Raw genomic sequence first — 23664 nt, 5'->3', positions numbered from 1 at the left:
GAGGGTCCCCAAGATTCTGGCCTTTCAGAACAGGGACACATCTGAGAAACAAAGCCAGTACAGACAGAGCCACAGTAGCTGGCACCCAGTGCATTAAATGCACCCAACTGCCAGGGCACAAGGTGCTAGAGTAAAACGTGGGCAAGGAGAGGTCTCAACTGCTCTCCTCTCTGTGAGGCACTTGGATCCTAAAGGGTGTTAGTATTATTCTGCCAAAATCCAACCATGGCACGGGCCTAAAAGCCCCCTCCCCAGGGGTCCAGCAGAGCAGAAGCCTGAGAATGGAGAAGCCTGGGAAATGGGAGCCTGGGCAGAAATAGCAACCTCATGCAGGGTGATGAGGGCAAATGAAGGGCACAAAAGTAGACCTAGAAGTTAAACCTGGCAACCCTGGAACATAAACATCACCACGCCTCGCCCGCGGCAGGTCCAGGGTCCTCCTTCGTCAGGACTCCGGCGCCACCAAGGGTTGCCTCATCCCGTCCTTCCCCTACATTAGACATCTCAAAGGTTAAGAGCTCCTGTCAGCCCTGCTCCCCACCCTGGTCAGGAAACGGGCTGTTCTGAGAGCAGCTAGCCTACTTCAGGGACAAGGGCTGAGATAAAAGGGGACCTGGTGCCAATCCATCCAATCTATTCTCATCCCAAATACTCACAATTATCAAGGACTCTTACTGGTCTCTTGTTTTCAAGAGGCAGATGACTAAAAACTAAAGCAAATACATAAAAAGTTGCTGAGGTGTCTGGGTTCAGTTTGGGTTCTGGGGTCAGCTCTAATCTGCCATATTTCAAGCTCATCAGGACACGAAAGATCGTGCCAGGGCTCCCTCAGATTCCTAAAGCAGCAGACAACTCTAGGGATTAGAGCAAGTTACCCCTGGGGTCAAAACAAACTCAAAACATTTCAGGTTAACTCTCAGTTACCCAGAATACGCTCATACCCAGCCCTTCATATTGCGCCAAACTCCTTCACCAAGTGGATCAGAGGATGCATTCTGACAGGTAGAAGGCAGCATTGAGAAAGTTAGATCTTTTTTCAGGGCCCTGTGACGAGACTGCCCCCATTGGGATGGCTGTCTCTGGGGTGTGGGCAGGGAGAGCCATAGCATCTCCTTCAAAGACCAGGGTACTTCCTCAGGTCCCTGGAGCCAACTGAATTCTCCAAATCCTACCCCTCAGAACTCCCTGGCTGTAGTATACCATCTCCCCCACCACCGCCCCAGTTGAAATCTACCCCTGTGGAACCATGGCGGTGACATAAGCTCCCAGTGCCAGCCTCACAGGGCCATTAAGACAATTTGATACAAAAGCAGCCAGGGACCAGGGCCCAGCTTGAAGCTACATCCAAGGGTCTCATCTCAGAGAAGTGTATCTTCTCTTGGGTTCTCCACCAACTGCTCGGAAAACACCACTCTTCCCCTTGGCTTACCTCCCCCCGCCCCGTGGGGGAACAGTTCTGAGCCATACCTACACCTAATAAGCATTTACTATGTACAGGCTCTGTTGGAAGGGACACCCAACAACCCTATGAGGTTCATACTATTACCATCCTTAAGCTAAAAAGGGGAAATGAGACACACATCACTTGCCAAAGGGCAGAGCTTGGGTGTCAAGGCCAGAATACTACTGGGTGTGACCTGTGGGTGGGCAGCCACCTCAGACCTCTAAAGCCACCAGTCCCCAAGGGTTCCTCTGCAAATGTTAGAGGGGAAAAAAACAGGAGTCCCTCAGAACACACTTTGGAAATGCTATGCCTACTCTAGGGCTTAGCTTGGGGCCCAGCTTCCTTGCACTAAGAAGAGACTTCTTTCCCAGCAAGCTGCTCTGTTGGCCAAGGGGCTTATGCAGGCACGCTCTCTGGGTCTGTTTCACTAGTTCTTGAGTCTGGGGCAAAACAACCCCGTGGGCCCGCTGCTTACTCTGACGGTCTCTGCCTACATTCTCAGTCCCAAATGTGCCTGATCGGTAAGTACGAAACAATACTGGTTCCATTTATTCTTACTACCTTCTGGAGAGAAAGACAATCACTTTGGGGAAGAAGGAATATTTTTGCATTTAATTTACAACAATGAAATGAAACAAAATCAAAAGGGCAAGGAGATTTGGGTCAGATTTTGCTGCAGGGGTCTCTCTCTAAACCAAAGAGTTATAATAAACTTGTGTTCTTTCTGTCTTGTCATTCATGGCCCTGGGGTAAAGGTGAGACCCCAGGCGAGGGGTCTTCCTTTCTCATAATCACTCCAATGTGCGCGCAGGCATGGCACCCAGAAGTTTCTCACCCATTACCACCCTACTCCTGCAAACTCTCCCTAGCTTACAGATTTGGCCCGTATCCTCCTAGTCCAGAAGACTGATGCATGACTATGCCTTACAGACAAATTGGGATGAGTAATCTGTTACTCCAGCGAAAATGTACTTCTCTGTTCCCCAGACAGGCCCCACCTCCACCTCCCAAAGCCCCTTAAACGTCCAAGTCTGAGGCCCTCAGTCCAGGGGTCCCTCCTAAGAGTAGTATTTTGCCATCAGAGAATATAATTGAGGGTAGAGCGGGGCAGGGGAGAGAAGCCACACAAATCAAAAGCTCCCATCTGTCTCGCCAGCCCGGCTGACGCGGCTTCCTGTGCCCCAGCCGTCAGCCATGCAAATTATACCATGTACCCGGCCGCCTGCCTTTGGAGGAGGCCAGCTCTGCCCGGCTCCGAGAGGCCTCAGAGGAAGGGTGGGGACTCCAGTCCAGCCAACTCCATTCATGATATTTACAGTAAATGGGCCTCTCTGGCTGCTGTGTAGTGTGAATCCAGCCTCATTAAAACTTCAAGTTTTAATGTCAAGACTTTTCCACTCCATGGTGCACCACAAAGTTCCCATCATGACCCCCCAAATAACTCAGCAGCTCTCTTCAGAAAGGGGTCCACACACCTGCACACACAGAACCCTCCCCAGACCTGAGTGGCACTACCTGCTCACCAGTCTGCCCAGTGGGTATGACCCTGGCTACTCCTAGGGAATCACGAGAGATGGGACCATCAGGCAACAGGAAGATGCCCGAGTCAAATCTCTAAACCCAGCCATCCAGCTCCCACCTGGAGGGAGTCCAAGGATCTCCCACATTCCACATGTGGATTCCCAACTGGAGATGCATGCACACTCCCGGACACGGATCCAACAAAGGAACCTTTTCTTAAACCACCAAAAGGTCCCTCATTTTCTGCTTTTTATTGACCACTTGGCAAGTATGTTGGCTACATGTAAAGCTCAGTAAGAATCTTATTAAAAATGGATGCATAATAAGCCAATTTCCCAAAGGACATAAGCCCCAGAGGTACAGGACAGTTTTGCCTAGTTCTGCAGGTCTGGGGGCTCTGCAGAGAGCTGCCTCATTTTAACAAAGCCCATGCACACTGACCTCCAGCTCCCTAAAAGGTATCCCAGGACCCAGAAGCAAGCCCTGCCCTGCCCCCACTCCATCCCCCACACAGCTCCAACTCAACACTAGTTTTTCTAGAGGGTAGGATAACCGTCTGAAGATGTGGAAAAATACAGTGAGAAACAAAAGTCCTTTTCATCCCTCCCCTCCCCCAGCTCCCCTTGTTCCATAACAATTATGAAAACTGTTGGATGGGATGGCATTTTGAACATTTACTGCATTCCGGCCAATAAATTCCAACGCAGGATCTGATGGAAAAGCCTCCTTCTCTGGCCGGCTCCCTGGCTCCCCGCCCCTGCTCACTCCCAGCCCTCATTCCTCCCCTTTCTTTACAACCCAACACCAGGGCCTGGCCAGGCCAGGCCGCACTGTACTTACAGGGAAAAACAACAGTACGACAGACTGGAGACAGTGTGCAGACTGGAAAAGTTAATCATTACTTCTGTCTGCCTCCGTAATCTAATCTCCCCGGCTTTGACACACTCACTGCTCAACCATCCCAGCCCTTTCACCCCCAGAGTACCCAAGACCTCCTGGGCTGAAGGCCCCCCTCTCTCAGGCCCTCCCACCCCGACCCTCCAGTGGAGAGGCCAGGGGAATGAAAAGACGCAAGTCCCCCACCCTGGATTGCCATCACCAGGCCCCTGGAATCCAACAACACAAATAGCTGGCTGCTCTGTGCCAGGTGCCGTGTGCCCCACATTTCAGAGGACTCCGGGCCTCACATAAACGTGGGCTCCAATCTGGCTTGTATTACTGTAGAGAGCCAGGCCACCCCTCCCCCACACACATGGACAGACTTAGTCACCCCACCCCTTCTCTTCTCTCACTCCCCCTATCCCAGGGCTCACCCTCAAGCCCACCCAGTTGCACATGCAGGAGTATGATGGGCTGTGGGACTCCCCAGGACCATGTGATCACTCTATGCAGACAGACAAGTCAAGATGGCACTGCCATATGGCAATGTCTCAAAACACTGAAGCTAGAATTACCACATGACCCAGCAATCCCACTTCTGGGTATATATCCAGAAGAGTCTTGAAGAGATTATTTATACATGTTCATAGCAGCATTATTCACAACAGCCAAAAGGTGGAAGCAACTCAAGTGTCCATCAACAGGAGAATGGATAAACAACATGTATATACACACACATCCGAAAAGAAAGGCAGCTGACACATGCTACAACATGGATAAACGTTGAAGACATTACACTAAGTGAAATAATCCAGATACAAAAGGTCAAATATTGTGTGATTCTACTTATATAAGGAAATTGGAAGAGTCAAATTCGTAGACACAAAGTACAACGGTGGCCCCCATGGGCTGGGGGACAGGCGACTGGGGAGCTAGTGTTCAGTGGGGACAGTTTCAGTTCTGGACGGTGAAAAGGTTCTGGAGATGGGAAGTGGTAAGTCATGGTTGCAAAACAATGTGATGTACTTCATGCCATTGAATTGTAAACTTAAAAATGATTAGGATGGTAAATGCTATGTATATTTTACCATGGGGGCCATAAAAAAGAGAAAAGAAAAGAGAAAAAAGCCCTGCCTCTCCCTCAAACTCCACTCCTTTAAACCTACCTTCCTGAGTAGCGGGGATTCCACCATAAGGCTAAAGGTCTCCAGAAATGTATGCAAATACTGGTACTCAAATGCGTTTTTTTCTGGAGAATGATTCCTCACCTTTCACTCATTCTTGGAAGAGTTTGTAAGCCAAGAAACAGGAAGAATTACAATCTCTTTATTCTCAAACGGAAGAGGCCATTAGCTACCCCACTACCTCAGAAACCGGGGGGCTAATTTCTAAATGCCCACAAATCCAAGAACCAAAGGTCACAGGATGTCAGAAAGGAAAGGGACTTGGACACCAGGTCCAACCATTTATTTTGCAGATGAGAAAACTGAGGCCCAGGACACAAAAAAGGCTCAAGCCAGCCCTGCAGTCAGCTGGTGGCTGAGGCCCCCACCCTCAGCCCAGGAAAGCAGGCCAGCCCTTGGGGATAGAAACCTGGAGGGCACTTTCCTTCCGATTGTAATTCTTTCCAAGCGCCTTCCTGGGACTGGGGCCTTCCGGCTCATAGCCATCACTGAGATGGTGGGGAGGCTTTTGAGTCTTTGCAGGCCCCCCCACTCCCGGCCTCTTTCCCAGGAAATATCACCCAGCAGAATTTTAACTGTGATCCCACTGAGCTGGAGGTAGGGCCCCTCAAGTTTTAAAAACTGTACTGTGCACCCAAGTCACAGGAAGAACTCAACTTTTGCTTTTCCCTCTGGGTTACTGATTAATGAGGGGGAGGGGCCGTGCTGGCTAAGAGGCTGCCTGGGGCTGGCAAAGTCCCCAAGGGCTCTGCGAGCTGAGCAGTTCTTCATGACCCTTCCTAGCCTCAGAAGTTCACTGAGCCTACTGGGGAAGGAGACACTTCCAACTTCACTAGGTAACTGGGAGCAGTGGAAGGCGGGAAAGGTAGATGGGGAGAGTTTACTGACAGCAGAGTAATACGTGGATGTCGTACGTACTGTTTTTATTCCTATTGAGCGACCATCCCAAATTAAAAAGTAAAAAGGCAATACAGAAATGAACAAACACGAGGGCCACCAACAGTCCCTGGCCTGGTGAATCTGAGTTGTCTGCTGTCTGAAAGAAACCCCCAACTTTGCAAGATGAAATTGGAGTTGAGGTCAGTTCTGCCCTGGATCAAACCCCAGGCCAAACCAGCGCTCTCAGGCAGAAGAGGCCAGTGAGGCTCCACAAGATTAATTAAATTAGTGAACTCTGTGAACGGAGCCCTCAGTTGGCCTCCAGGGAATGGACAGAGGCAGGATGAGCATGAAAATGAAACACCTTGGTAATTGCGTGTTTGATGACTTCGTGCAAATCCAACTGCAGGGGGGCCAGGGCCTCACCTGGGCTGGGACCTCAGACATACGCCTGACCATCAGATTTTTAAATTAAAAAGCATTGGTACATCCCCAGTGGTCTTCATGAGAGTCCAGCCCACCGGAGGTATAAGAGAAAGTCAAACTCCTGGGCTTTGAAGATATCCCACCTTTCCTGTAGCTGTCAAGATACGAAATATTATCATTCCAGATGTCCCCTCACCTCCCTGGCTGCGGTCCCATGGAAGAACCAGGGCTTGGCTGATCACCTCTACTTGCCCCCAGGCAGGGACCAGGGTTTTTTATTATAACCTAACTACTACTATCTCATGGAGGGGGGGATGCTGGGGTGGGGGCACCTGGAACCAGAACTGGAGGAGACAGACCTCAGTGTATCCACAAGCTTTGTTTTAGCTCAACTCACTACCAACCACACAACCAAAGACTGCAGTCTCCTGGCACATAGTAGGTGCTCAGTAAATAAATCACAGGGACACACTGGCTTCTTCCAAAGCAATTGGTCCCTCCAGCTTTATACCTGGCAGAGGGAGGCATGTGTGAACTCACCTGGGAGGGCAGCGTGCCTTCCAGGCAGGGTCAGCCACAAAGGCCCAGGACCTGTCCAGGGCTCCCCGTGGAGGCGGCAAGAGAGAAGCCCCTGTCCTCAGCGACTTCCCAGACAGCTGCGGCGGCTCCCGAGAGGTGTTTCCAAGACAGGCGCCGGCCCGGCAACCTCTGTGGGCACACCACCTGCCCACAGCCTTCTGCCTTGGCGTCCTACTCTGTTTGGACAAGTTACCCTCACTGACTGTTCAACAATGCTTTTACACACCCCAGGGCTCTTGTAGTGTTATGAAAACAAAACACAGCACACTAAGGAAAAAAGCTGGGGGTGGGAGGGGGCACAGGGGTGAGTGGGGAGCAAGCAAGCCACACACATGGCTTTCTTTCTGGTCTCTGTCCTAAAGATGGCTCCTTGGCACCACAGGTAGGGGCATTGTCCCATGTGATTAGAATAATGACAACGTCAAAGAGGGGACTTAGACACCCAGGGATGAGTAAGTGGAAGCTATGTTTTCACACTCAGGTCAATATCACCTTCTCCACACAACTGTGGGGCTGTGGCAAGCCCTCTTTCTGGGGGAAGCCTCTGGGTGCTGGGCCACATTATCCCCTTCCCTCAGGGCACAACACAGCTACTGGGCACAGCTGTACCAGCGGAGCTGACACCAGTTTCCTTTCCACTCCTCACTAGCCCTAGAAACAGATAGTTTCAGAAGTTAAGGGAACTTGCGGGGGGTGGAGGGGAACCTCAGTGGATTGAAAATAAAGGGAGCCTTGAATTCCAACCTGCCAAATGCCAGGTATCTCGACTAGGGGAAGATAACGTTGGGGTGAAAAGACTGAAGGCATGAGTACATTCCAACCTACCCCCTACCAAAAAAATGTAAGTTTTTTTAGTTGTTTTTTTTTTTTTTTTTTTTTTTTGCAAGTTAAAACTAAGCTAATGACACTGGGTGGGGCTCAGTGTGGAGGACTGTGCAGCCAAACCAAAATTCGTTTCCAGCCAAGAGCTGCTTGGCCCCACCATTTGGGGAAGGAAGCTGAAAAAAGTCATGAAAGATTCTTTAGTAAACCGGGAAATAAGGCTGCAGTTAACATTTCAACTGAAGGTGACCCTTCTGGTAAAATATTTTTTTAAATAATAGAAATAACATAAAGTTCTCAAACAGCCTCTTTCTTAAAGAAAATGGCCTAAAAGTTCTCGTGGGAGTGGAAGGGAAGAAGGTGGGGGGCGGGGGGGAACCAAAACAGGGCTGGTCTCCTCTCAGCCGCTACCTTTCACGAACAGCTTTTTTCTGGAGTTCTTCTCATAAAAGGAATGATGCAATTTCCTGTCTTGTCCCAATATTTCCTGTTCACTTACAAGGTGAAAGTTATCACCCTGTTTTAAACAACTGTCCTAAACTCTATAGAATAAAGTTCCTTTTTCCATCCAGTGGCCCCATCTCTATCACAAAATCTTCCTTTCTTTCTTAGACTATAAGTACTATCATTTTCTACATCTTTAAAGAGTTGACTTAATAAAAATCCTTTCTCTTTATGGCAGATACGGAATCTACAGTCATAGCTTCCCCAGGAACTGGGCTGAGTAAGGCGCAGCTTCCCAAGGAGACTGGGAGCCTTGGAGGGGGCCATGGGCAGCCGAGCCCCCCTCATGAGCCAACATGTTTTGGTCGAGTTGCCACAACCAGGTGAATGTTGCTTTCTTGGTGTGTTAGCCACTAAATTCAGAACTGTGCCTCAGCAGTTAATAATATCTTCCCGCTGAAAATAGCCCAGAGAGGAAGCCTCTCTGTGACAGTAGGCATGTGGCCAGACTCTAGGCTAACCATTCAATACTGAGCGAGAAAGATGGTAGGGCCAGGGGTGACCTCCCAGTGGCTGCGCAGTACAGTATCCTTTCACAAGGCTCCCACACGGGGAGGGCTCCCACACGGGGAGGGATCCCACACACGGAGGGCTCCCCAGCGAGTCGCCTGCCTCCTCTGCAGCCCTAGAACTTCAGGGAGGGTGTCACACTGACCAGAAGCTCCCGCAGCAGGGCCAGCAGAGGAGTCCACGTGACCCAGGGGGAGGTCGGGAGAACCCCAGGCTTTGGGAGACATCCCCTGCACTGAGCGCTGAGCGGGTAGGACACAAGTGCACGCACTTCCCCGGCGGAAAGGTCAGACTCAGAAAACAAACCACAGGGAAACTTTCCTGCCTCTCATGTCTGCAACCTGCCTCGAAAAGGGAAGGTCGAAAAATCAACCTTGAGATGCGCCTGCTTCCTCAGGTAAACCGAGTCAGAAAGCCGGCTCACCACTGTGCCCTAACACCCCAGGAGAACCTCAGACATGCTTTGGAAACAAGTGTCTATCAACAGTGGATCCCAGGCAGGTAACAGAAGTCTCTTCGTTTTTATTCTCTAGAGTCCCTGTTCTTTATTGATTATCCAAATATCTGCATGTATTCCAAAGCCACCACAAGTCACTACTTTTTAAAACTGTAGGAAAAATACGCATAACGTAAAATTTACCGTGAGTGACATTGAGTGCATGCATTTACACAGCGGTGCAACCATCACCACTCTCTAGTTCCAGAATATTTTTACCAGCCTAAAAGGAAACCCTGTCCCGTGGGTCCCTTTTACAATGTCATTCACAATGGCAAAACCAAGTGGAGAAAGGTGCGGAGTTAATGCACCTTGTCACATTCCTCCGATCAAGCAAAAATCTTATTTGAGAAGAGGCTCAATGAGCAAGATACTGAAATTCTTCACTACGGAAGCATAAATAGTAGTCATCCCCTTACCCACGGGCGATCCATTCCAAGACTCCCAGTGGAGGCTTGAAGCCACGCATAGTACAAACCCTATATACAGTACGTTTCTTTCTATACATATATACCTTTGACAAAACAATTTATAATTAGGCACAGCGAGAGACGAACAATTATAACAATATACTATAATAAAAGTTACGTGGGTGTGGTCTCTCTCTCTCTCAAAATTATCTTGTACTGAACTCACGTTCTTCTTGTGATGATGTGAGATAAAATACCTTCTAAGTTGAGAATTTTCGCCTTTTCATTGAAAGGAAGCGCTTTATGGCTTCTTTATGGCATATTCGAATTGCCACCATCACTACTCCTATGTTTTGAGGCTATTGTTAAGTAAAAGAAGGGTGACTTGAACCCAAGCACTGCCATACCATTGATCGGATCCCAGAGCGGGCTACTAGGGAACGTACACAGCGTGGATATGCTAGACAGAGGGCTGACTGATGTTCTGGGCAGGAAGGAGCAGGATGGTGCGAGATTTCATCATGCTGCTCAGAAGGGTGAACAATTTAAAAACGATGAATTGTTTATTTCTGACATTTTCCATTTAATATTTTTCGATCTGTGATTTATTGTGGATAACTGAAACCATGGATAAGGGGTGAAGGGTGGGAACACTGTATAGAATCACAGAAAACCTGCATGGCCACAAAAAGAAGCCACCCAAGAAACTCCCCATGGGAACACAGACACCTTTCTTTACCCTCTACACCAGGGGTTCCCCAATTTGTCTGCACATTGCAATCACTTGGGCTGCTTCAAAACTACTGATACCAGGACCCCACCAACAGACTGTGATTCAGAAGATCCCAAGAATTCTAATGTGCTGGCCAGTCTGGGACCATCACCCTGTGCCTTTTTTGTTACACTAGGTTAAGACACCTGCTTTAAAGGTGCTGTTCCAGCTTCTAAGCCTAGACTGAAATGAACAAATAGCAGCCTGGCAATTACAGCACAGGAGAAGCAATATTATGGCATGGTAACAACAATAAAGACGGAAAGGAAGCCAAACTTGATCTTGAATCCTTTGGCATTTCCTCCCTTTTCACTAGCCCCCTGATTCTGAGTTTATCATGGAGTCCCATAGGTCTTGAAGTCCATCCCAGCTATAGCCAGGCTCTGCTAAGAAAAGGCCCAAGGTTGGGGAGGGGTGAGTGTGCTAGACTGTAGACAGAAGCTAGACACGCACCACACCTAGCCTTCACCTGGCCCCCTACCCCCGCTTCGCTGGCCACCCTGTTCTGCCTCAGTGACAGGAGGCATGAGGCAGCAGCCCATCTAGTGGGGGTGGAAGAACTGCCCCAATGTGCCTCAGACTTTGAATGCTGTCACTCTGCATTCAACCAGTGTGGCTACCTCATTCTTTCCAGAACAAAAGGGGTTTTATCAGTGAGCCCTTCTCCAGAGGTAAGTGGATGACCTTGAGCATTGCAGATGAGACAACCAACAGCCTGAGTTGCTGTCCAGGTCTTCACCGGAGTGGGTGTGCACCGGGTAAGCGGGCCATTATGCTAGCATTTAGGGAGATCTGGATTGGGTCCCTAGAGATCTGGACTGTCACTTCTCAGAGGCCTAGGGGAGTAGGTAGGTAGGTAAGAGTCACACGTCCTGGTCCGTCCGACTCATCCCTCAAAGCCCATGCTCTCAGTCACTTGGGTGAGCTCAATCCAACCCCCCACCGATGGCATTAGAGAGCTGCTTGTTCCCAGGCAGGGGAAGGAGACACCAAAGACTCAGCAACAGGCACCCAGGCCCAGGTTCCCAGTTTGCCATCACCATTCTAAGCCAAACAATAAATAATTGTTCACATGCATTGGAAATCAGTTTCCTAAAACACAGGATGGAGCAATCTTTCCTAAACTACTTGGTTTGAGCCCAAGGTGACTGTGGATGGAGGTAGGACTGCATTTTCAGGTTATATGGGTATTTTTGAAGACTTGCCTCTGAGGCTACCATACATGGCAGGAAGGAAGAGGGGGAGAGAATTGTTCCTGGAGTGGCTGCTGACCTACGTGCACTCCTGTCACCCAGACTAAACTCTACATGGATCTTCAAGACTTTGGCAGAGGAGTTGGCTTCCTCTGGGTTGGTGGGACAGGTCTCTCCAAAAAGCATGACTTACACAGCCAAGAGATGGTGTTCCCTCAACCCCCTGCCCGCCCCCCAAACACATCAGTACTTATGTCTCCATTGCTTCCCACCCCCCTCCTTAAAATCCGCGGTGACACCTCTTTTGAAGTTTAAATAACTACAAGTGGTTGCTGGTCTCCACTCCCATATGGCTGAGGCCCATCCAGCTCCAAGCATTAATACGTAAAAGGAGGACACTGAAGGATGGGTGACTAACCTAGAACTTGCAAATAGATGCTCTTTCTTTCAACCCCTCCAAACCAGGAAGCTAAATGAAAGACACCTCCCTCCCCTGAAACCCCAGATGGAAGCTGCAAAGATGACAGCTCCTAACACATGCTTTTAATTACCAGTGATACCGTGAAAGCTCTGGGAGCAAATCCTTTCTATTTCCACCACCAAGCTGCACCTAGAAGCTTCCCATCTTTATCGAACCTCCCCAAGGTGGATCTTCCTAGACCAGGACACAATCCAGCAGCAAGGGCCCTTCTGGAATCCTATCCTTTCAAAAGGCATCATAACCCAGAGAGCTTAACTCAGGCTGACAGTTACAACTCAAAACCAATCTGCAAACACTCCCCTGCCCCCAAAGTGCACATCCTCATGGAGAAGCTGCCCTGCTGTCCACCAACCCCACGTGACAGGGGCCCAGGCCTATATCCCAGAGCCTGCCTGGGGGTATCTGCTGGCTGATTCTGTCTGTGCATGGGACTGTCTATCTGTACGTCTGCAACAGCAGTGCACGCACGCACACAACACACACACACACACACACACACACACACATAACCATGCACCAAGCAATCCATCTGTCTCAGAGAGCCGGCTGTCAGAAATGAAAGTACAATCTCCTGGAACCAAGTCACAGCCTTCTAAAAATGTGCCATTTTCCCAGACTGAGGAAACTTGCAGGGGTGGGGTATGTTCACTGAGAGTCCCGAAGGCCTGGGCCTGTCACCGGCCAGCCCCACGTTGCAAGGCTGGAATTCCAACCTGCAGCCAGCGGGCCAGCTCCCAGAGCTCCTACCGCCTACTCCCCTTCCTCGCAGGAAAAGGAAGGGCCAGCCTTGGAGTCACCCCGGCATTTCAGGAGGGGGCATGCCTTTGAGCACACCCCCACCCCCACCGCTGAGGCCCCACATTTTCACATTCGGCTGTTTTTTCTTTCCCTTCTTCCTGTGCCAAGAGAATCAAGCCCTGGCTCCCGCTGCCGACCTGCCTCCCACCCTAAACTGAGCCCCATTCATTAAGCCCGCGCTCAGCCAGGGCAGGACAGGAAGGCAAACAGCACACAGGCCTGTGAAAGAGACACTCAGAGAGGTTATTTCAGGGGGGAGAACGGGGCAAATCCTTGTGGGCGCTTTCACCACTCCCCACATTGATGTGCACTTGCTCCCCTTCCCCAAAGCAGGCTGCTGCCCTCCTCCAGCCTCTGCCAGCCCCTTCCCCTACCCAGCTCTGCCCTATTCAGCCACGCAGCCCCCAATGGCCTCATCCTCTACAAGGCCGACATACTCAGGCCACCCCCCATGGAAAGATCAACTTCTTGGAAAGGAGGAGGTTTGGGCTTTCTCCAATTTACAAAACCCTCTGCCCTGGACCTCGGCCACTACAATCATCTTTTGGGGGGCATTCTTGCTGCAAAGGGTGTAACCCTGGGTTTTCTCCATGCCCATCACCTCCCCTCCAGATACCCCCAAACCACTGGCACCAACCCAAAACACAGTCTCTTCAATTTCCCCCCATGGTACATTATTAATAAACTGCTCCAACTCCGAACTGAAAGAAGAAAGAGCTCAAACTTTGAAGCCTTGGGAATTAGTAAATCAAGAGCTAAAATTCAAAACAAATGCTCTTTCATGTGGATGTGGAGGCCCCCTCCTTTTTTCTTTTTTGCAGTTTTGTTAAACCGCGGGATCCCTTCAGAGGCAAGCACTCTTTCCTAGTAGTTCCTCATTAATCTAAATGGTTGCAATTACCTTGGGGGGTGTGGGGGAAGAGTTAATAATTATTTTACCCCCCCCACCCCGGTTTCTTTCTAGGACTGGAAAAAAAGCTTTTGGAACATAAAGCCCACCCATCTCAGAAGGGGCTGCATGGGGCACACTGTTGACTGGGGCACAGTGTTTAGCTAGCCGGATATCGGTCCAGTGGCTCTGCCTGATATCGTCATTTCCTCCAGCAGAGGAGACAGACAAGATGTTATCAATAAGACAAACCTTCCGAACAGCCCCCTTTCAAAACCTACCACTTCCCTTGCTTATTTCATGTGGTTCAGAGGGGCTGGGGCGCCTCCCTGCACACTCGGGATTTAAAAAATAAAACCGTCTAACAACATCCTGAGTGTGTTATTTTGCCCAGACCCTTTCCTCTCCTTGGCCTTCTTTCTTTCAGGAACTCTCTCAGCCTTCGAAAGCAGAAAAGAGGCAGTTCACAGGCGGCTCCAGATCCTCCATCCTCCAACGCTCTGGTCCACTCCCATCCTCGCGCTCCAAGCCCCCTCCCCTCTGTGGGTCCCTCTTTTTCCTGCCCAGTTCTCATTAGGAGCTTTGAGTAAACAATACCCTCTGTCTCAGATAACACTCAGAGTATATACTGCACAGAAATAAAAACAAACAAGGTCTCCCTAAAGACAGTCTCAGCAAGCTCAGTTCCTGAAGAGGAGAGCCTGGGAGGGAACTGGCTGGGATGAACCGAGCCTGAGTGACGCTGGACCAATTAGTCACCCCCCAGAAGACGGTGCACAACGGTCCCCCAAAGACACTTACAGCTTCCATCTGAGCTGCCATACTCCTACACCAATGTCTCAAAAGCAAGAAACGACAAATGCCCAGATCTCTGCTGGAATTTCTTCCCGCCCCCTACCCCTGCCCCTCCCGTTACTTTCCTCTTGCTTTAAATACTTCTTAGAAAATCCAGTGATGCATACATACTTGGGTGGGAAAAACAGGTAGAAACAGGATGTCTTTTGAAAAAAATGGAAATGCCTCCCACTTACATCGCTAATGAGTTTCCCCAAGTTGGTCATTCTCTTCTGAGTCCCGTAGGGACAATGATGCTAGAGGTACCGAATGCCCCTCATCCAATCCCATAACCTCCAGCACTAAGGAAAACCTGGGTAGAGGTATTAGTGCCTACTGTCTGCAGGACCCCGTGTCAGTCTCGTCCCCAGAGGTGCACGACTGCATCCTGCACTAAGCTGGGTGGCAATTATGACTTGGAAAAGCATCAAGGACATCGACTCTGCACGTCCATCCCACACTTAGGAGCTATCTTCACCAAGTTCCTGAAAAGAGTATCCATCCCCTTCAAGGCACCCAATGAACAAAGAGCAAAAGGAAAAAGAAAAAAAAGAGCTGAAACCTATGAATTAATGACGCCGAATGGAAATCACTTATGTCAGGAGCTGCTTAACAACCACCACGAAACAGAGCACAGCCCCAGTCCCAAGGTGGAGCCCATTTCCGCATCTGTGAGGCGGTGTCCTGATACGTAAGAGACTTCAGAAGGACCAGCTGAAGGGGCTCAGAGTCTCCAAGGATGCATGCAGTTTAAGGCACAGAAAGGTGAGAATTAATTCCAGACCAGCTGGGGTGACAGAAGGCCGCCCCCATTCCTCCAGTACCCAGTAATTTCAAGAGATCTTGAAATTACCAGGAAAATCTGAGCAAGTATCTTACCTGAAAGCCCCCCAGGGGCCAGATAATTCGTTCCCCCTGTTTCAGCGGAGGAAGGCACAGCATCTGGACAGTCTGCTGTGGATTTGAAAAGGGGAGAGAAAGAAATAAATACATAAAAACACCAAGATTAATTTTTAAGCACCTTCTAAACACCATTAAAGAGAAACCACACATTCCAAACGGCTGCCTCCCAGCCACCAGACTGATTATGAATGGGCTGTGCAGGCCTTGCTGCTCATCACCAGACCACAGCACCTTGTCACTCGTCTGGGCAGCCAGTTAATCATTAGTCAAGTCAGGGTCGATCACAGACTGGCTGGAATTTCTCTTTTATTGCGAGTCCCCCATTGAGGAAACCAGGTAGTTCCCAAGGCCAAAGGAGGCCCAGGTTCTGACTCTCCACCCTGGCTGTTGTCTCCCCGCCATGCCCACCCCCGCCAAAACCCCTAAGAGCAGAGCCTCGCTGCTTGGATCCAGTAGCCTCTGACACTCTCATGACCATCACCTTTTAAAAGACAGACTTCCCAGTTTTTCAGGACTTTCTCAGGACAAGTGTTGAGCTAAAGAGACTTCTTTTTCCTTTGTAATTGAGGTATAAGTAAGTATAGGAAAGCACACATATCTTAAGTACAATTCAATGCATTATGCTCATCTACACACCTGTGTAGAGCCACTACCACATCAAGACAGAGAAAATTCTGGGCAAGGCTCCCAGCTGCAGGGGAAATGTTCTACCTGCTTCCAGGCCTAGTCCAAACTCTCCGTATCTCTGGAAACCTTCCCGGGCAACCTTAGACCTGCAAGGCTCCCTGCCCTCAGTTCCTATAAAATCTTTCTGGCACCCAGCACTTGGGAGTTTCCTTCTGCTGTCTTTCCCTGATCTTGCACCTTCAGATCCTGTCTGTCCTAACTATACTATAAACTTCTCTTCACTGTCTCTGTCACCCACAGGTACTCAGCATAGCGACCTAAATGTTGATGAGGCAAATGACAAATCGGAGAAATAGACTGTGGACAACCGCCCTCCAAGCAATTAACACAAAAACTAATGCCCCCGAACCACAACTCATTAGTCCCAGGAAACAAAAATACACAAGACCCTGTGAGCTTATTGTGCATCTGGCCAATGCCAAACCTACGGAAATCCATAGAGAAAGGCTGCCTCAGGCAAGGAGCTTCCCCGCTCTGCAACAAACGTGCCGGGGTGGATGCTGCAAATTTCAGTTCCCCAACCCAAGCCACTTAGCAGGATGTCCCTGGGGTGTGTCCCTGGGGTTCCAATTGCCCACTGGAACCACTTGGCCAAAAGAAGCCAAGGAAAAGAGCATCCCAGAAGCGGTAGCCCATGGGAACCCTTTAGTAGCCCAACAGCTGTCTCCATTCCCTGATAAAGGGAGATTGGGGGGGGGGGCTGGGCCTGGTCTACACATAGTCCCAAACCACCTCTGGGTTTCTACTGCCTGTCCCCGCAACTCTCTCTCTAATCCCTCTCTGGAAGTCGTTCTCTTAGGCTGGAAGCACAACTTTTCAAGAACTCTTATAAACAGGGGAGGGGGAAACAGAGGAGTGGTAACAGGCAGAGAAGAAAGAAAAGACTGTATGTATGATCTCATTTTATCAGCATAAAGTATAATTCCTAACAGGAATATACAGTTTTACAGGATATACTTAATCAAATGGAAAACAATAGTGGAGACAGGAAATGGAGTTGCTTGTTAAATGGTGTGTACCCTGCACTTTCTAAACTACTTTGATGGCCTTTACCATGTTCTAGAGATAGGCTGCTACCTACTCCCAAAGGGAGGACACCCCCACATTAAAGATGACGTATCCATGGCCACTCCCCCCCACCCAGCTTTGGCTGGCTGAATCCCAGGGCAAGGTGTGTTTCAAAGGAAGGGCCCGGCATCTCAGGGCAGAGCTGGGACCACATTCAGGGTGTCGGCCTGTCTCAGATCAAAGGTAAGGCAGCTCAGCACTGGCAACCACAAGCGTTTTTATGAAATGGTGCTCTGCCCTTCTGTAGCGCCTTTGATCTCAGGAGGGATTTACAAACATTAATTAGGCCTCCCTACCACCCTTGTGAAGTAGCAAAGTATACCTGTTCGACTGGCACCAAGGTAAACTGAGGCGTCATTGACTAGCCCAAGGGGCCACCCAGTGAGCTGGGCCATACCCAAGTGCCTGTCCCACGGCTCTCCCTCCCCAGGCCATCAGCGTCCTCGCTCTCTTCCCTGCAGCGAGTTGGGCTGAGCCAGTCTTCAGCATCCTGACTGGCCTCAAGTGACTGCAGGGCTTGAAAAGAAAGGTCAAAGAGGCCACACCCCCATCCCTCACCCACAGCAAAGCTCAGCCAAGACAGATCTCTCAAGTCAGGGTCTCGGCTTCTGCCTGTGTTGCCCACTCCTCAGAGCCCAGTCTGACACACTCAGAAGCTTGAGGCCATTCCTGGCTCCTGTCCACCGCTAAACATGACCAAGCACCCAGTAAGTGCTGGGTGCTGTGGGAGACTCATTCCCCTCTCTCAGCAGCAACACAGTCCTACAAAACAGGCCTGGGGAGCAGCCAAGGAACGAGCTGTTGAGAGGGTACAAGGTGAGGGAGCTGGGATCCCACTTCCCTGACCACGAGAGTGGTTCTCAGAGAGCCAGGGTAGTCTTGTCAACTTAGTTCAGAGCTTCCTTTCAAATACTGTCTGGGACAGAGGAGCCAACGCCACCACTGCCACCAGCAGTATACCCCAAGTGACGCAGCCCTAATCCACAACCCTGGTCACAGAAGGACAAGCCACTGCATTGGAATTATCACATTTTTAGGCATGCAGAATGAATGAATGAATGAATGAATGAATCACCTAATCTAACTCTTTGATCACCTGGATTTATAAAGAGGCCTGAAAAAGTGAAGAGTAGCCTGAGTGAGGAAGTAAAAGCAGGCTAGACGCCCAGACTTCTCAACTAGGTTTTGGAGGCTCCATCTGCCAAATGCACTGGCCAACTGGGTCCCCAGCTTAAGCAGTACAGTGCACCCAGCAATAACCCCCTCCCCAGCCATTCTTCAACCCTTTCAGACCTTGGGATACAGAGGACAAAAGGAGCAGGGCCAACAGAACAATCCCCCCCACCCTCCTCCACTCCATAAAGTGAGATCTAATTTCAAATAGCATGCTCTTATTCCCTGTGCTATGGGGGTAGGGAGGGGGTCTCCCTGACTTCAGCTTGCCACAAGGCAGGCACAGCGTCCCTGCTCCTAGGCTCAGCCATATCTCATGTTCCTTCCCAGAAGAGCCTGCTGGCTTGGAACTACCAAGCACCCAGGTCTACAAAGGTGAGGCCCTCACACAGGCTTTGCAGTGGAATGGTTTAAACTATAGCAAAATGGAGCTCCCGGTTTGGCTTTTAACCCTTGACTCCCTCCAAAGGCTGCAGGGCCCTGCCCCCTTCCCCATGGACTCTTCCCAAGCTGGACACTTCACAGAAAGGAGTCCCTTGGATGTGTAACTGGTTAAGATTTTAACAGTCGATTTTAACATTGTAAAACCTTATGCCTAGTTCTCACCTAGTAACCCAAGACCAAAAATTCAACCTAGGGTTTAGAAACTTAAGAATGTCAGTGGCTGGTCTAAATTCTCCAGCCAAATACTCTCCTTCCACACATAAGGCGAGGAGAAAAACTTGGGGCAGTATCCCATCTGTGTATCTGACCTCAGACAGAGCCCCTAGCCACAGGGGGCCAGCCCCCGACTTGGGGGGTGAGGAGGGCTCTGGAGTCTCAGACCTTCCACGTGTCAGGACAGTTCAGTTCCTCCCCTCCCCTGGGGCCTTCCCCATCACCACCCTGAAGTCCTTGAACATCTTGGCCTTTTTTCATTCCTTTTTTTCCTTTTTTTTTTTTTTGCTTTGTTTTAAACAAAGGGTTTGGGTGAGTAACCAGCAGTTTGAGTTTCCGATTGGCAGGTTAATCACTTCCTATTGGCTCATCTAGAGAACTTCTCTCCCCCTTGGAAATGGCACATTCCTGTCTTTGTGGCTTCTCTGTTTACACACATTTTGCTACCTAATGTCAACACTTGCTAATGAATAAATATATCACTTCACTCACTGAAAATGAGGTCCTGGCCTGGCAGAATGACTGCTTAAATCCCGTGAACAGATATTTATCCCAGCATCTTTGCAGGAAATCCAAGAGAATGTAAGCCTTCCCCTTCTATGATTTTAGGAGGTTTCTGGGAACATTTACCCCTATGCTCGTCTTGCTCCCCCATCCCCCAGGTGAATAGTCTCTTATCTTTCTCTTTTAAGGAAAACCTCCAAATTTGAAGACTATGGAAAGAAAAACAAAAACAGGGCAGAGATGGCCCCTTGGAGAACTAAGCTCTTGAAAGAATTCTTGAATCTTAAAGTCAAAAACCTAGTCAAGTTACTCTTTGAGAAAACAGAGCTTGGTAGTTTCAGTTAACATTTGTTACAAATACAGAGAGCTGGTTATCTCCTCATTAATGACCATTTATCTGGTGTTTTGTAAATCGAAAGCAAAATATCACATGCTTTGCAGGCCACTTATTAGACCGGCATCAGGCATCAGGCAAGCAGCAACGCCTTCCCAACTTGAGGGAGCCTGGTGTCCCTGGAGGGCTGGTGGGGGGGGGGGTGTGGGCTTCAGTTACACCGTTCATTAAAGTATTTAATTTATGACAACACCCCAGCAGAACTTTTAATTAGTGGGGGGGAAAGCCCAACAGCCAAAGCTCATGAGGCAGAAGGACCTGTAGAATTCCAAGAGCGAAAGGAGGCCCAACCCTTCACTTCTCCCAGAAGCTTGGCAAAAGAAAGTCACAAACATTGCATTTTTCAGGCACCAGCATACAAGGCACACAGTATCAAAGTTGCAATCCCTACTTTTAGCTAATGAATCTCCCACTGTAAGAAGGGGCTCCAGGACACAGGAGCCATCCATCCCTGTTGTTACCCACCAGTTTTGCTGATCCCCCCACCCCCACCAGCTCCATAGGGCGAGCCCCTGCTCTGCCAGCCAGTTGAATGCAGACAACCGCAAGAGGATTGGTGCCAGTCTCAAATGAGCTTTTGCCCTGGCTCTGTGCCATCCGGTGACAAAGCAACAGGCAGGCAGAGCTATGCTAAAAACTTTCATAGCACCTACCAAGAATTCTGAGAAAACCCAGGAGGAGTGCTGACTTGCAGGGGACCAGGGCAGAGGTATTGCCTTTACTTCTTAAATTTTCTATCCTCTTACTCCAAGCCAGTCTTCTCTGCACCTTTAAAAACTGCCTTCCCTTCCATCGAATTATCCACTCTTCCCACTGACTCCTCTGGCACTCACAAAGTCTCCGAATTTTCCCATCAACCTATCTTATTTGGTTCCCCAGACACTTCTGTGTGGGTCAAATTCCACGTGGTAAAGCTGAGCCAACTTCGGTCTTGGCGTGCAAATATATGAAAAAGGAACAAATTGTAAAATATATCTAGATAACGTTTTTGAGGGGGGGGGGAAACGTATACAATATAATCTCCAGCCACAAGAACAGAAAAATCTACCAAACTTCTAACAGAGGAAACCTATAATCACCTCCGCACAAACCCAGCGCCTCCCCAAGAAGCCGCTGCTTGGGACAAAAAAAAAAAAAAAAAAATCCGCGTTCTAGAGGCTCCGTTTCTAACTTAAGAGAAGATGGATATTTTTAAAAATATCTACTCACCAGTTGGTTTGAGAAAATCCATCGGGTATCTGGAGTAAGGAGGAGGGGGAGACTCTGGAATTAAAAAAGTAAGAAAAAATAAAGGCCGAGCCATGAGAAAGAGAGATAGAAACTTATGATAACAGAGGCATTCTTTTAGCCCAACTGTTTGTCTTAGCTGTGGGGGTTGGAGGCAGGGCCGCGAGGCGGCGATTGCCTTGATATTTAGCTGTCAGATAAACAAAAGAGGCCGCCTGGCGCCAGCCTCGGCGCTGCGCTCCTCCACGTCTGCGGCCGCCGCCGCCGCGCTCAGTCTGCCCGGCAGGAAACTACCCGCTCGGCCGCGACTCAGCCAGGCCGCGCACTTCACGGTTCCCAAAGCCGGGGTCGACAGAGCCCCCCCCCCGCCCCGTCCCCGAACTTGGGACTCGGCATCCACCGCCCTCCGCCTCCCCCCCGCCCCGCCGCCGCGGCCCGCCCCCGAGGGGCGCGATTCATCTCGGCTCCTGCCGCTCGGGTCTGCACCCGCGCGGGGAATGCAGCGCTCCGCTTTCCCAGCCCACCCGGGAGACGCGCCCCAAAATGCGCTGGTAACTTGGGAGGATCTCTGGGCATCCCGGGTGCACGCGCGCGCGCGCGCACACACACACACACACACACCCGCACCGCACACAGACGTAGAGAAAAGAGAAGCCATGGAAGAGGCTGGATAGATACAGAGAAGGAGGCTGGGGTCTCAGTCCAGGCCCCGGCGCAGTAAGGGGCAGCACCGTCCCGGAGGCGCTGCAGGCAGACCGCCCTAAGGTCAGTTCTGTGCTTTCCAGTGCAGAGGAAAGGAAAAGTAGGGGGCATCCAACTTCCCGACTCCTTGTGCTTTACAGAGTTCAGACTAGATACCCCGTCCATCCTCCCATCCTAACCTAACCCAAATCCCCAAAGCTGCGCAGCCAGGGCAGTATCCGGGCCACTTGTGCCCTACGTGACTCTCCTTATTTACTAAAGGAGCAGAGACTTCCCAGCCTTTACAACTTGCTTCTCCCAGCCTTCCTTGGCGGGCTTGGACCGACTCCAACTCGGCCACACACCTCAACGCCTTTCCGGGTTCGGGGGAGGCGTGACCCCTACTTCTCTATGCACCCCCTCGCTGATCCGGAAATGAGGGCGTCTAATTTTTAACCGCGTGTCTGCAGAACGTGCATGAACATTGCTATAGCCCCCCTCCGGGCAACAGAAGAGAAAAAAATGGAAGGGAACCCCCAGGGAATGCCCTTCCAGTTTCCCCGTGTTCCTTCTCTACTTCAGTCCTCAAGTCTCCTCCCAGGAAAGACCGTACACTCCCCTCCGAAGAGGTGGCTGCACAAACACACCACGGGGCTTTTCTTCCCCCACTTGGAGTGCCGGGGGGGGGGGGGGAGGGTGGGCGCAGAACAACTTCTTACCTAGTTCGCAGAGTCGGCTAAGGTGATGGGGGTTGCAGCACACCAGCTCGGGGTTGATCTTCCCGTAAGATTCACAGCAACACAGCCTCTTGACTTCCGAGGAATGCCTGAGATCCGGCCACCTGAACACTTTGCACAGCAGGAGGGGGAGCGAGTAGGACGCGGGCGGCTGGGCGGGCTGCGAGCCGGCGGGCGCCCCCAGGCCCAGTCTGCAGTCCAGGCGGCCGGGCAGCAAGAGGCACGCGGTGCGCGTACCGCCGCGGGACTCCACGGCCTGGAGCAGCAGCTCCAGCTGCCGTTCCTTCAGTTTCTTGAGCACCGAGTGCGTGAGCGCCTTCAGATCTGCCTCGGCGCCCCCGGCCGCGCCGGTGCCCGCGGCTGGGGGATGGGGATGGTGGTGACCTTTGGCACCTCGGACCGCTTTGCCCAGGCAGCAGCCAGCCCTGCCTGCGCCGCCGCCACCGACCCCATGCGCCCGGCCGTCTGTCGCCCCTTCTCCCCGCAGCTCGCCGCCTCCTCCTCCGCCTCCCCCCGCGCCCTCCTCCTCGTCCTCGCCGCCGGGCGCACGGCTCCTCCAGAGACGCCGGACGAGCGCAGATCGTTTGGTCCTGAACATGCGGGGCGAGGAGGCGAGGAGAAAAGTCGTTTGCCGGCTAAGGAGCGAACATGACCTCCGCACACCATGAAGAAGTCGGGCGCCGAGTTGGGGCAGCAGGCGCAGGCGACAACAGCAGCAGCAGGGGCCCGGGCAGGAGCGGCGGCGGCCCGAGGGGCGCTCCGTGGCATGCGCCAGTCTCCCGGAGGCCGGGGCGCGCACGGGGGCCCGGAGGCGCCCGCCGGAGCTCAGGGGCCTGCGCTCCGGCTGCCCCACCCCGCGCCGCCCGCGCCGTGCGCGGCTCTCGGGCCCCGGCGCACCCCGGAGGAACGCGGCTGCCGCTTCCCTGGGGGCGACGGAGCCTGCCCGGGCCGGCGCCTCCCAAAAAAGAGGCCCCCCCGCAGCGGCTTCCGAGTGTCGGGCTCGCCAGCCTCA

The 23664-nt window shown here is 51.1% G+C and overlaps 1 protein-coding gene across 2 annotated transcripts in view; it reads right to left on the bottom strand.

Moving 5' to 3' along the window:
• SMAD7 (SMAD family member 7) overlaps positions 1–23386 on the bottom strand; it is a 29022-nt gene extending 5636 nt beyond the window's left edge. The window contains exons 1-3 of one of the 2 annotated variants that reach the window (XM_081078723.1): positions 22635–23386; positions 21217–21270; positions 15501–15572 (exon numbers count right to left, since the gene is read on the bottom strand). In XM_081078723.1, the coding sequence (XP_080934849.1) occupies positions 15501–15572; positions 21217–21270; positions 22635–23250 (742 nt within the window). In that variant the 5' untranslated portion in view covers positions 23251–23386. Of the gene's footprint in view, positions 1–15500; positions 15576–21216; positions 21271–22634 lie in introns of both variants that reach the window. The other variant, XM_081078724.1, reaches the window with a different exon arrangement.
• Between the last annotated feature and the right edge of the window lie 278 nt (positions 23387–23664).

Source organism: Rhinolophus hipposideros (genome assembly GCF_964194185.1).
Source record: "Rhinolophus hipposideros genome assembly, chromosome: 17".
Lineage (NCBI taxonomy): Eukaryota > Metazoa > Chordata > Mammalia > Chiroptera > Rhinolophidae > Rhinolophus > Rhinolophus hipposideros.
The sequence above is the reverse complement of the archived record's forward strand: the minus strand, read 5'-3'. Positions and strand labels throughout refer to the sequence as shown.